Source organism: Oncorhynchus nerka, unplaced genomic scaffold, assembly GCF_034236695.1.
Source record: "Oncorhynchus nerka isolate Pitt River unplaced genomic scaffold, Oner_Uvic_2.0 unplaced_scaffold_1395, whole genome shotgun sequence".
NCBI lineage: Eukaryota > Metazoa > Chordata > Actinopteri > Salmoniformes > Salmonidae > Oncorhynchus > Oncorhynchus nerka.
Window position 1 is genome coordinate 32,393 of NW_027039919.1, and position 13,803 is coordinate 46,195.

Here is a 13,803-nt window from a genome sequence, read left to right on the forward strand (position 1 = left end):
ATCTTTTTAGTTTCCTGAGGGGGAATAGGCTTTGTCGTGCTCTCTTCACAACTGTCTTGGTGTGTTTGGTGCTCTGTGAAAGTGTAACAATCAGTTCAATTGTACACATTCTCCTCCTCATCATAACCAAAAATGAATGATTGTATCATAGAGAGACCTAGCAATAATAATAATAATAATGATAATATAGTAGTAGTATTCAACATTGGAACGTATCAACTACGTGCGCGTTGCTGCTCCATCGTCACATGATACAGTTGATGCTGCGTGATGACATCACAGCTAGAGGCAGGTCAAGTTACTGTAGTTCGGTTTCTTCTTCCTTGTTCTTTCCCTTCAGTCATCTACCGGCCCGGGCGACCCAAAGCAAAGCAGACAGACATAATGTCCCATCAAACGGGCATACAAGGTAAATACGCACATTTCTGCTTATTGTCTCCAGCTGTTGAAACCACAACGGAATAGACGATGCAATCGTCGTCCATGACAGATTTGATTTAAAAGGATTAAAGTCATAGGGAAAAATAATGTTGTATGTGTGTCGTTCTGCATCATCAGCGAGAATAAGCAGTGCTTTCTGCTCTGTGGAAGTTGCTTCGGGCTTCACGGTGCACTGGGCGAATGAGAAGAATCTATGACAAGTGTATTCAGCGATGCGTTGTACTAATATGGTCGTGCTGCTGCGATTCAACTGAGATTGTTACGCCGCATAAACACTATCAGTTTGTCCTCAAGCCCCGTGCTGCTGCAGCAGGCTCGGGTCTGTAACGCGTGTTTCAAAGGTCTTTGACAAGGGAACAAGCCGCCCATTCATCAAATGCCTAAAGTTAATCTGGGTGACATTTATGGCCAAGATGACTGTTGCCCTTTTGATGTTTGTTTGTTTTGGGGATGCGATAAGGTTTGATGCAACTGTGTCGATTTTTATGTAACAACTGACTGTCTAGTAAAATGTGGGTCACCTATTTTGGCCAGTAGGCTATCAGAGCTATCTTTATTTATCATGGCACGACAACGTGTTATACAATTACGGTACATTGAAGTCATTGCTGTTTTTGTTTTCTGCTCTTATGCGTCTTGAATACTTGACGTTCATTCTCTGTCTCTATACTATAGTCAATGACCCAAGATAGATCAGCTGCCTGTACTAATCTTTTCTTGAAACCATTTTTTGATAAACACACCAATCCATAATTCATTTGACCAGTATATTCTACACTTGACTGTTAGGTAATAGGCTATTCCCCATGCGCGTGTTCCCTGAATGTCCCTGTTGTATGAATAGCCGACGTCTCTCTTGAGCCAATGTGTGTGTATAAAAAGGTGACTGCTTGCTTTGACTTCACAGCTGCGGAGGAAGTGAAAGACATCTTTGCTAAGGCGAGGAACGGAGCCTATCGCCTGCTGAAGGTTGTCATTGAGATGGGTGAGTATGTAGCCTGCCTAGCCTACAGCTGATCAACTCAATCACACCTATTGATCAGAGATGAGTCCTACCCATCGCTGTATGCAACATGATCAATGGGTAAAAAGATAAGTTCAGTAGTTTGTTGATTGGTTACAACTGGTTATATTTACTGTGATGTTGAAGACATACTGTGATCTGAAAAGTAGATTGTATTGTACTGAATTGTATTGCACTGTCTTGTACTGTATTACAGTGTGCTTTATTGTATTGTACTGTATTAGTTATTACACTTCATGTCATTTGTAAGATATCTGTTGGTTGGTTGCCTTTACTGCACTGCAATCTCAGATACTGTATATCTTACCTGAAAAGACAGACCAGAATTGATGTATGTTGATATGTACCTGTTCCCATAGTTACATATTGTATATCACTGTAATAAATCCACCATGTCCCTCCTTGTTGTTATTCCAGAGACTCTGGTGCTGGGAGGCACCAAGCATGCGTCTAAGAAGTGGGACCAGGAGTATGATGCCTATGTGCTGCCTCTCCTACAGGAGGACATGCCCTCCTATCTCCTGTACAGGCTGGACTCTACTAACAACCAGGGATATGAGTGGATCTTCCTGGCCTGGTCACCTGACCGCTCACCTGTATGTTGATATGTTTATCTGTTTCTTTCTGACTTTGTTCATTCATCAATATATTGGTTGGGAGCAAATTCTCTTCTTTTTTGTTGTTAGTCAAGACTACCTCTGGAATGCCATAGACATGACAGTCTTTACTTCACTTAAACTACTGTTTCACCTTCTTAACACAACTGTCATGGTGTCCGTTAGGGCATTTAAAAGTCTCTCTGTTTATTCCATAGTCTAATAAGCCAGAATACTGTCTACAATAAGACTCCATTTAGAGAACTATGAACCACAGTCTAGTCCTCACTACAGGTAAAGCACAACAGGGAGAATGTAACAGGCCACACACAGTGCTGCTTTCAAACACACATCTGGTCTGTGGTTGGCTAACTATAGAGGAGGAAGCCTTACCACTGGGTAAGAGAACTGTTGACTTTAAACAGGTTTTTAGATGAAGGAAAATCCTCTTATGGTTCATATAAGTATGTCAAAAGCTGCCCCCATTTGAAAAAAGTGTTTATTTATGCTTAGCTAATGCCAACATTTTGAAGAGACTGTTGAGCAAAAAGGCTAGCTTATTGTTGTGCTAAACTAGCATATTTGCAATTCTAATGTTAGCTAGCAGGAAGCATGAACATGGCTTCCATCCCAAACCTCAATGAAATGGTCGATGTTTCTGAGATGTCTGTATGAAATAGCATTGTGTTCTTGTTTAGATTGCAACCTACAGTCATATGTAGCCGTTAGTGCAGTTCTAAAAACATGAATTCCTCCCACTTCTATAGGTTAGACAGAAGATGTTGTATGCTGCTACAAGAGCTACACTGAAGAAGGAGTTTGGGGGTGGACACATTAAAGATGAAATATTTGGCACAGTGGAGGTATGTTGACGAATCTGAAGAAACTCCTCATTATTTTCTGGCTTATTGGCCTAAGTGGGCCTGCAGTTTTGGCAATAACATTTCAAGGACAGTCGCTGTTGGTTGCGCCATTTGTCGCTAGGTGACATCATGACATGTTTATGCTGTCCCTCATTCCCTCATGACAAATTATCCAACGCAAAACAAAATAGAATCCTTTAAGGACAACAAAAAGGAACCGATTTAAATAATTAAACACCACACAAAAAATAAAGTAGATAGCTTTTTGAGAAAATGCTATTTGTGGACTTTCTTTTAATTATTAATATTATGTATGCCTTGGAGAGCTGTGGGGTCATTTAACAACAAGGAAGTGATTTAATAAATTCACTTCACTCTTTGCAGCATTGGGGGGAGGCTGGGGAGGGAGTGAAGAGAGGATCCTATATAAGCACTGCTACTCTAAATGCGAACCCTGAGCTCCAGTCCACCTCTCTCACGGTCCTCTCTCTCCCCAGGATGATGTGTCGCTGAGTGGGTACAGGAAGTACCTGATAGCACAGGCTGCTCCACAACCACTGACTGCTGCTGAGGAGGAGCTGAGGCAGATCAAACTGAGTGAGGTAGAGACACACACACACACACACAGATGTACATACACTCTTAGGAAAAAAGGTGCTATCTAGAACCTAAAAGGGTTCTTCGGCTGTCCCCATAGGAGAACACTTTGAAGAACCCTTTTTGGTTCCAAGTAGAACCCTTTTAGATTCCTTGTAGAGCCCTTTTGAAAGAGGGTTCTTCATGAAACCAAAAAGGGTTCTATCTGGAACCAAAAAGGGTTCTCCTATGAGGACAGCCGAAGAACCCTTTTGGAACCCTTATTTCTAAGAGTATACACACACACACACACACAAAATAATTTCCACAACAAAGGACTTTGCAGCTGGCATTTTTTAATTTATTATTAGTCTTTAGTGGAGAGAGAGAGGCATCGAGCAATTCACAGCAGGCAATCAATAACAGATCAATGAAGTGGAAAGATGTTTACACACTGGACTAAACAGCCCCAGATTCCCCTGGCTGCATGCATTCATAATAATACTATGAGGCATTTTTCTATTTATATCGGAGTGTCACACACACACACGTTTTGATCTTCTGCCAACAATTCAAAATCCTATTTTCCCTAACCTGAACCGTAACCCTGAACCTAGCTCCTAAATCTAACCACCAACCTCTTAAACTAACCCTAATTGCAACCCTAAACCTAACCCCTAGGGTTAAAATAGCCTTTTTTATCCTCATGGGGATGTGGGAAATGTCCCGATGAGGGATAATTTTCCTTGTTCTACTATCCTTGTGGGGTCTATTGGGGATTTTCAGTCTCCACAAGAATAGAATAACCAATTCCCCCCCCCACACACACACACACACACTCCACTCACTCCCTGAAACAAACAGTCTCAGCAGGTTGATATGGGTTGTCCCTGTAGGCTGGAGGAGACTAGACCAGATAACTCCTCTCTGCCAGTCCATTTGCTTTATTTATTAATCTCTGTATACCATCAGACTTCATACTAAAAGGTTTATCGTTCCCAACTAAACATTCACATTGTAAAGCATAGTAAAAATAGCATGTGAATTTACTTCACCAAAAACACATAGCACCTTTTTTTCTGAGAGTGTATCTGGAACCTAAAAGGGTTCTTCTGCTGTCCCAATATTATAAAAAATTCTTTCAAGAAACCTTTTTAATTCCAGGTAGAACCCTTTTGGTTCCAGGTAGAACTCTTTGGGGTTCTATGTAAAAACCCTTTTCACATAGGGTTCTGCCTGGAACCAAAAAAGGTTATCCTGTGGGGACAGCCGAAGAACCGTTTTGGAACCCTTTTTTTCTAAGAATGTAGCTTCCTATATCAGTGGAGTGTAGCTTCCTATACCGGTGGAGTGTAGCTTCCTATACCGGTGGAGTGTAGCTTCCTATACCGGTGGAGTGTAGCTTCCTATACCGGTGGAGTGTAGCTTCCTATACCGGTGGAGTGTAGCTTCCTATGTCGGTGGAGTGTAGCTTCCTATACCGGTGGAGTGTAGCTTCCTGTGTCGGTGGAGTGTAGCTTCCTATACCGGTGGAGTGTAGCTTCCTATACCGGTGGAGTGTAGCTTCCTATACCGGTGGAGTGTAGCTTCCTATGTCGGTGGAGTGTAGCTTCCTATACCGGTGGAGTGTAGCTTCCTGTGTCGGTGGAGCGGAGCTACCTGTGTCGGTGGAGTGGAGCTACCTATATCGGTGGAGTGGAGCTACCTGTCTCGGTGGAGCGGAGCTACCTGTGTCGGTGGAGCGGAGCTACCTGTCTCGGTGGAGCGGAGCTACCTGTCTCGGTGGAGCGGAGTGGAGCTACCTGTGTCGGTGGAGTGGAGCTACCTGTGTCGGTGGAGTGGAGCTACCTCTGCCAATATACCTACAGTGCCATCGGAAAGTGTTCACACCCTGTGACTTTTTCCACATTTTGTTATATTACAGCCTTATTCTAAAATTTATAAAAAATGTTTTTTTTTAAACTCTGCAATCTACACACAATAGTCCGTAATGACAAATTGAAAAGTTTTTTAAAATTATTTTTTATTATCAGATGTATTAAAAATAAGTACAGAAATACCTTATTTACATAAGTATTCAGACCCTATGCTATGAGACTTCAAATTGAGCTCGGGTGCATCCTGTTTCCATTCATCATCCTTGAGAAGTTTCTACAACTTGATTGGAGTCCACCTGTGGTAAATTCAATTGATTGGACATGATTTGAAAAGGCACACACCTGTCTATATAAGGTCCCACAGTTGACAGTACATGTCAGAGCAAAGACCAAGCCATGAGGTCGAAGGAATTGTCCGTAGAGCTCCAAGACAGGATTGTGTCTGTAGGAAACCTGGCACCATCCCTACGGTGAAGCATGGTTGTGGCAGCATCATCCTATGGGGATGTTTTTCAGCGGCAGGGACTGGGAGATTAGTCAGGATCGAGGCAAAGATGAACGGAGCAAAGCATAGAGAGATCCTTGATAAATCTGCTCCAAAGTGCTCAGGACCCCAGACTGGGGTGAAGGTTTACCATCCAACAGCACAACAACCCTAAGCACACAGCCAAGACAATGCAGGAGTGGCAGGGAAAAGTATCTGAATGTCCTTGAGTGGCCAAGCCAGAGCCCAGACTTGAACCCGATTGAACATTTCTGGAGAGACCTGAAAATAGCTGTGCAGAAACGTGTGTGCCAAGCTTGTAGCATCATACCCAAGAAGACTCTGCTGTAATCGCTGACAAAGGGGCTTCAACAAAGTACTAACACGTTTTTGCTTTGTCATTATGGGGTATCGTGTGTGTAGTACATTGATGAGAAGAAAGAAAAGGCTTTAATCAATTTCAGAATAAGGCTGTAACATAACAACGTGGAATCCAGGGTATCTGTGGACTATATTGCTTGATGTGTTTACACCCTCATGACTCCATAAAAGGACAGGGTCATCACGTAACAACGTGGAATCCAGAGTATCTGTGGACTATATTGCTTGATGTGTTTACACCCTCATGACTCCATAAAAGGACAGGGTCATTCTTCATCTGCCCTATAGGCCTATTTCATAGAGCCACCCTCACAAATACAGTAGCCTCAACCAACTGGGAAGGTTTATATTGAGATCCCCTTCCCAATCACCAGCTGTGTGGGCAAGATGATTATCCACTAATCTACATGCGAGTAAAGAGGCTTTCAGATATTTATTATTCATTTGCTGAGAGACCCGTTCCTTGTAATAAGTAGATGGATGAAAAAACAGCAGCCCAATCCTTTAGGTACAAGAGATGAACAGGTCAGTGGCAATCTCATTCAGTCAAGCCGAACATGGCATGTCAGGAGTGTGAATGTTATGAGGGCTGTACTAACACATGAAAGGTCTGTGCAGACCTTTTACATACTGATGTTATTCAATTATTATTATTTCTATTAGATATTATATTGGATAAAATTATCATTATGATTATATTATTATTATTATTGGATATATTATTCAGAACAGTTTATTTATCTCATATCACATTGAGATTGTTTTGTTCCATGTAAGATTTTAAATGTTACCACAAGCTTTATCCATTCCCTTTTTCCCCCAAGTTAAATATGTTTTTTGTGCCTTTTCAAGAATGTATCTTTCTGTTTATCTTTTGCAAATGATTGGTGACACAAACACAAAATTGGGGTAAGGATAGACTTCCTGTTATAGTAGTGAGTCTAGACTAGCCCGGGCCCTTCTCAAACCACAGCCTGGTGACCAATGTTGGGGTTGTCTTAGTGTGTGTGACACATAATGACTGTTTTTGTTGTTGTGTTATTTTAGTTCCAGACCATTAGTCTGGGCCTAGGCCCTTTTCAGAAAGAAAGCCTGGTGATTTAGTTAAAACAACACCAAGTGACCATGTGTGTCCGTCCAGGTACAGACAGACATCAGTGTGGACACTAAGCAGCAAACTCTGACGGGCGTGGCCTTCCCTATGCAGCGAGACGCCATCCAGGCTCTGGAACAGTTCAGAGAGAAGAAGATCAACTACGTACAGCTGGTGAGTATAGTACATCATAGTGTATAGTACATCATAGTGTATAGTATAGTACATCATAGTGTAGAATAATATATTACAGTACATCATAGTATAGAATAATATATTACAGTACATCATAATGTACAATAATATAGTATCGTACATCATAATATAGTATATACTAATATAGTACATCATAGTATCGAATAATATATTACAGTACATCATAGTGTACAATAATATAGTATAGTACATCATAATATAGTATATACTAATATAGTATAGTACATCATAGTATAGAATAATATATTATAGTACATCATAGTGTATAATAATATAGTATAATGCATCAAAGTATAGTACATCATAGAGTAGTATAGAATAATATAGGATATAATGTAGTATAGTACACTATTATAGAACAATAGATTATAGAATATTATAGTAGAGAATACTATATACTAGTATATAATAATATAGTTTAGTACATCATAGTATATAATAATATGGTATGCTACATCATATTATTGTATAGAATAGTATAATAGTATAATAGATATAATAATATAGTATAGAATGTGATAGTATAGAATGGTATTGTATAAAATAATAGTACAGAATAGAATGATATAGAATAATATAGTATAGTACATCATAGTATATAATAATATAGTATATTGTAGAATTACAGAGTTACAGAATAGAATGATATAGAATAATATAGTATAGTACATAATAGTATTATAGTCTAGAATAATACAGTATAGTTTTGAATAATATAGTATAGTCTAGAATAATATAGTCTAGAATAATATAGAATATAATAGTATAGTATAGAATGATAAGGTATTGTGTAAAATAATATAGTACAGAATAGAATGATATATAATAATATAGTATAGGACATCATAGTCTAGAATAATATAGTATAGAATTATATAATCTAGAATAATACAGTAGAGTCTAGAATAATTTAGTATAGTCTAGAATAATATAGAATATAATAATATAGTATAATATAGAATATGGTATTGTATAAAATAATATAGTACAGAATAGAATAATATAGTATAGTACATCATAGTCTAGAATAATATAGTATAGAATAATATAGTATAGAATAATATAGTATAGTCTAGAATAATATAGTATAGAATAGTACGTCATAGTGTATCATAATATAGTATATATTAATATAGTATAGAATTTTATAGTATGGAATAATATAATCTAGAATAATTTAGTATAGTCTAGAATAATATAGTATAGAATACGTATGTCACAGTGTATCATAATATAGTATATATTAATATAGTATAGCATTTTATAGTATAGTGTGGAATCATATTGTATAGAATAATATAATATAGAATAATATAGTATAGAATTGTATAGTACATCATAGTATATCATAATATGGTATATCATAATATAGTATAGAATGTAGTATTAAATAATATAGTATAGAATTATATATTATAGTACATCATAGTATATAATCATATATTATAGTCTAGAATAATATAGAATATAATAATATAGTAGAGAATGATATGGTATTGTATAAAATAATATAGTACAGAATAGAATGATATAGAATTGTATAGTACATATAGTATAGTACATCATAGTATATAATAATACAGTATAGTCTAGAATAGTATAGTACATCATAGTGTATAGAATGATATAGGATAGTATAGAATGATATAGTATAGAATAGTATAGTACATCATTGTCTAGAATAATATAGAATGATATAGTATAGAATAATATAGTGTAGTATAGAATAATATAGTATGGAATGATATAGTATAATACATCATAGTATATAATAATATAGGAAAGTATAGTATCGTAGAGAGACGCCATCCAGTATCTGGAACAGTTAAGAGAGAATAGAACCAACAAGTACAGCTGGTGAGTGTCATTACTGTCTGGAGTCTCACCTCCTTTTATTAGAGCACAGAGACAGACAATCACTGTGTTGTTTCATTAGCAGTAGGTGTCTCTGACTAGCATGTTTCTGGATTCAACAAGGCCATATAATTGCCATAGAAGACTACAATGTGATGGCTATAACACGAACTAACTAACTGGCACCATGTTACATGATACTCAATGCGTTATTGTATTGGATGGTTTACATTACAAAGCTTATTGAGGATTGTTTTTTGAAAAAATGCATCATCATCTGTATCAACAGGAGATAGATTTTAGGAATGAGTGTATCAAGCTGTCCAGCACCACTCCTACAGAACTGAAGGATCTGCCCAAGAGGATCCCCAAGGATGCAGCCCGATACCACTTCTTCCTGTACAAGCATTCCCACGAGGGAGACTACCTCGAGTCTACAGGTAAAGACAACACGCTATGAGAAGATATTACGGCATGTTTTTTCAATACGTTGATATTATACCACACAGTCATTTTTTAGCTTGATCTACTCTTATTCATAATTGTATTATGTTAATTAAATGTAATAACAATGTGATAAGGTGGTATTTTAAAGTGGTTTCCTGTGTGTGTTGCAGTGTTCATCTACTCCATGCCGGGGTATAAATGTAGCATCAGAGAGAGGATGCTCTACTCCAGCTGTAAGAACCCTCTCATCGATACTGTGGAGAGCAACCTGCACATCCAGATAGCCAAAAAGGTACGAGCTGGGTCATGTTCATTATACAACCTGCACATCCAGATAGCCAAAAAGGTACGAGCTGGGTCATGTTCATTATACAACCTGCACATCCAGATAGCCAAAAAGGTACGAGCTGGGTCATGTTCATTATATAACCTGCACATCCAGATAGCCAAAAGGTACGAGCTGGGTCATGTTCATTATATAACCTGCATCCAGATAGCCAGAGCTGGGTCATGTTCATTATACAACCTGCACATCCAGATAGCCAAAAAGGTACGAGCTGGGTCATGTTCATTATATAACCTGCACATCCAGATAGCCAAAAAGGTACGAGCTGGGTCATGTTCATTATATAACCTGCACATCCAGATAGCCAAAAAGGTACGAGCTGGGTCATGTTCATTATATAACCTGCACATCCAGATAGCCAAAAAAGGTCATGTTCATTATATAAGCTGGGTCATGTTCATTATATAACCTGCACATCCAGATAGCCAAAAAGGTACGAGCTGGGTCATGTTCATTATATAACCTGCACATCCAGATAGCCAAAAAGGTACGAGCTGGGTCATGTTCATTATATAACCTGCACATCCAGATAGCCAAAAAGGTACGAGCTGGGTCATGTTCATTATATAACCTGCACATCCAGATAGCCAAAAAGGTACGAGCTGGGTCATGTTCATTATACAACCTGCACATCCAGATAGTCAAAAAGGTAAGAGCTGGGTCATATTCATTCTCATATCACACTGTAGCTAAATGTTTTGCAACAGAACATTTAAACATGCACTTCACATTATATTCATATCAAGTCAGATAGTCCATCCATTTCAGTCTGTTTTTATTTCATTTGGAACCTGATCTCTCGTGGACAGACTGCGTAAACATAAGGATCTGAAGAAAAATACGTGGGGGTTTAGTTCTGCTTTAACCCATATTATTTGGTACCTAATTAATACAACTCAGGTTCACTGCAGTGAGTCACAGGAGTGACTTTCAACAGTTTAAAACACTCCTGTGAAAATACTGTAACATTATGCCAGTGTAGACTGGATTTTTGCTGCAATGTATTTTTTATAGAGTAAGTCTAGTTTGCCCCTCAGTGATGGGATTTATTGTATTCCTATTAGTATCCCTACTAACTGATGCATTCTGATTCCCTCCCCTAGCTGGAGATTGATAACGGTGATGAGCTCACCGCAGAATTCATGTACGAAGAGGTCCACCCTAAGCAGCACGCACACAAGCAGGCCTTTCCCAAACCTAAAGGCCCCGCGGGGAAGAAAGGGGGGCGCCGGATCACTAGACCACCAGGGGATGGGGAAGAAGACTATTAAAACACCCCTCCATTTTAGTCCACAATGGAACATTCCACTTAGAATATAAGAACCCTTTATCTGGTTAACTCCCAAATGGCTCCCCTATTCACTTTATAGTGCACTAATGTTGACTAGGGCCTATAGGGCTCTGGTTAAAAGGAGTGCAATATATAGGGGATAGGGTTCCATGTAGGACATAGACCATTGACATGAATCCCTCCTAATGCCCTTTAACCTCATAGACAACCAGCCTGTAGACTATATGAACTATGCACACACAGACCACCACACTAATATAAGCCATGACACTCAAACCTGTGAACTTACTTACATTAGTAGCTTGTTATTTAGACAGACAGTCGGTGCTGTGTTTTCATGATGATGAGAGAGAGAAAGCGAACATTTCCCTTTAGAGCTATAATAGCTAATGTTTTTTTATTTCTCATATTATTTGACAATGTTTTTAAAATATATGGTTCCTAATCCTGGTTCTGGAGAGCTGGATGTGTTTTTAAGATATATGGTTCCCAATCCTGGTTCTGGAGGTCCTGGAGAGCTAGAGGTTCTGGAGGTCCTGGAGAGCTAGAGGTTCTGGAGGTCCTGGAGAGCTAGAGGTTCTGGAGGTGTGTGAGAGGAAAGACCTTGTGGTTTTTCTAGTGAGCATGTGATACTGATCTGAACACTTCACCTTGTTATTAGTGCTGATTCAATGCCGACAATGTTGTAGCAGTTCTATAATGCCTTGTGTAAAGTCAATCAATAGAGAATGTTGTTCCACAACCGCTAGCCCTTCAGGATCAGAGTTGAGGACTGGGTCCTATTCATGTGACACTAAATGGAGAAAACAGAGAGGGACCACCTAGACTTGTCCAATAAGAATAGCTTGTTTTCGCTTTCCGTTGATAAATGTTTGAAAATTTTTAGCTATGGTGTGCCTAATGAATAGGACCATGCTGATGTAGAAGCTTGATTTGGGAGAGAAGAGAGGCCATGTGTGGGTCTGTGGATGTTGTTAAGAAGCCTACATTTTACTGTATGCATCTAATTTGTACTACCACTACCATGTCCATAACAACTATATGATTACATGTCAGTCCAAAATCTAGTTAGTGATTTCTCTTTCCATGTTCTTTTACTGAAGAATGAAAAACCTTATAGAAAGTATTTTTCTAGGTCTGTGATGTACTGTATGTGTGTGTGGTGTTCTGCGACTGAGAGGTCACAGCCTGAATCAGTTGAATGGCAACCGTTATCTGTTTGTCGGTCTGTGTGAGAGAGAGAGTGCCTGGGTGCGTCCGGAATGGCACCCCATTCCCTATATAGTACACTACTTTTGACCAGGGTCCATCAGAAAAGGCACCGCATTCCTTATATAGTGCACTACTTTTGACCAGAGCCCATCGGAATAGGCACCCTATTCCCTATATAGTGCACTACTTTTGACCAGAGCCCATCAGAATAGGCACCCTATTCCTTATATAGTACACTACTTTTGACCAGAACCCATCAGAATAGGCACCCTATTCCTTATATAGTACACTACTTTTGACCAGAGCCCATCAGAATAGGCACCCTATTCCCTATATAGTGCACTACTTTTGACCCAGGTGCCATTTCAGACGCAGACCTGTTTGTCAGGGTTGCTCGTTTGTGCATTTCACATCAGTGATATTAATCCCACATAATATGCAATGCTTTTCAACCACAATGCTGCAGGTCTTTCCCCACGTGACACTGTGTGTACGCATGTGATGTTTATTAGAACCACAATGAAGGGAAGGGACTGTGATTCCCAGGTAAAATGTCATGGAGAATCTGTCTACTCATTCCATGAAAAGGCAAACCACTATGACATGTTCATGCTGTACTAGATTACTATGACATTATGTAATTCTGAAGGAGTCCTAGTACCTTGAAACTATCATGTTATGTAATGTCTCAAATGTTTTTTTTCTATGAATTAAATTGTGTAAGGAAATGAAATAAATTAAAATATTTAAATTCCATTCACTAATGTGTTTCTTGCCTGATATATTATTAGTAGCAGTATCAGAACTACTATGCAAGCTTAGTGACCACTGAGAGGTGTGAGCTTACTGAATAAAGCATTGCTCTCTGAATAGAGTTGGCAGTGAAGGGGGAAATAGTAGGCCAAATCTGCATTTCCCATCACGTTGTAATCCCACTCATTGGCACCAGTGGTAAGGGTCAACCTTTGGCCAGGAACATAAAAGATTACAATGAATAAGTCATGTTGGCTGGCTGCAGATCAGCTGATGTCAGATGATACAAATTAAAGGCACACCTGCTACATGCCTAATCTGTAATAAACCTTTGTATTAATGTAGACAT

The 13,803-nt window shown here is 38.8% G+C and overlaps 1 protein-coding gene across 1 annotated transcript; it reads left to right on the forward strand.

Moving 5' to 3' along the window:
* Positions 1-299: 299 nt before the first annotated feature.
* Positions 300-13,461, forward strand: twf1b (twinfilin actin-binding protein 1b). Its single transcript, XM_065015517.1, has 9 exons — positions 300-409; positions 1,349-1,426; positions 1,883-2,061; positions 2,829-2,924; positions 3,422-3,526; positions 7,384-7,509; positions 9,695-9,845; positions 10,023-10,144; positions 11,302-13,461. The coding sequence occupies exons 1-9, from the start codon at positions 385-387 to the stop codon at positions 11,467-11,469; spliced, it is 1,050 nt and encodes a 349-aa protein (XP_064871589.1). The 5' UTR covers positions 300-384; the 3' UTR covers positions 11,470-13,461.
* Positions 13,462-13,803: the final 342 nt, after the last annotated feature.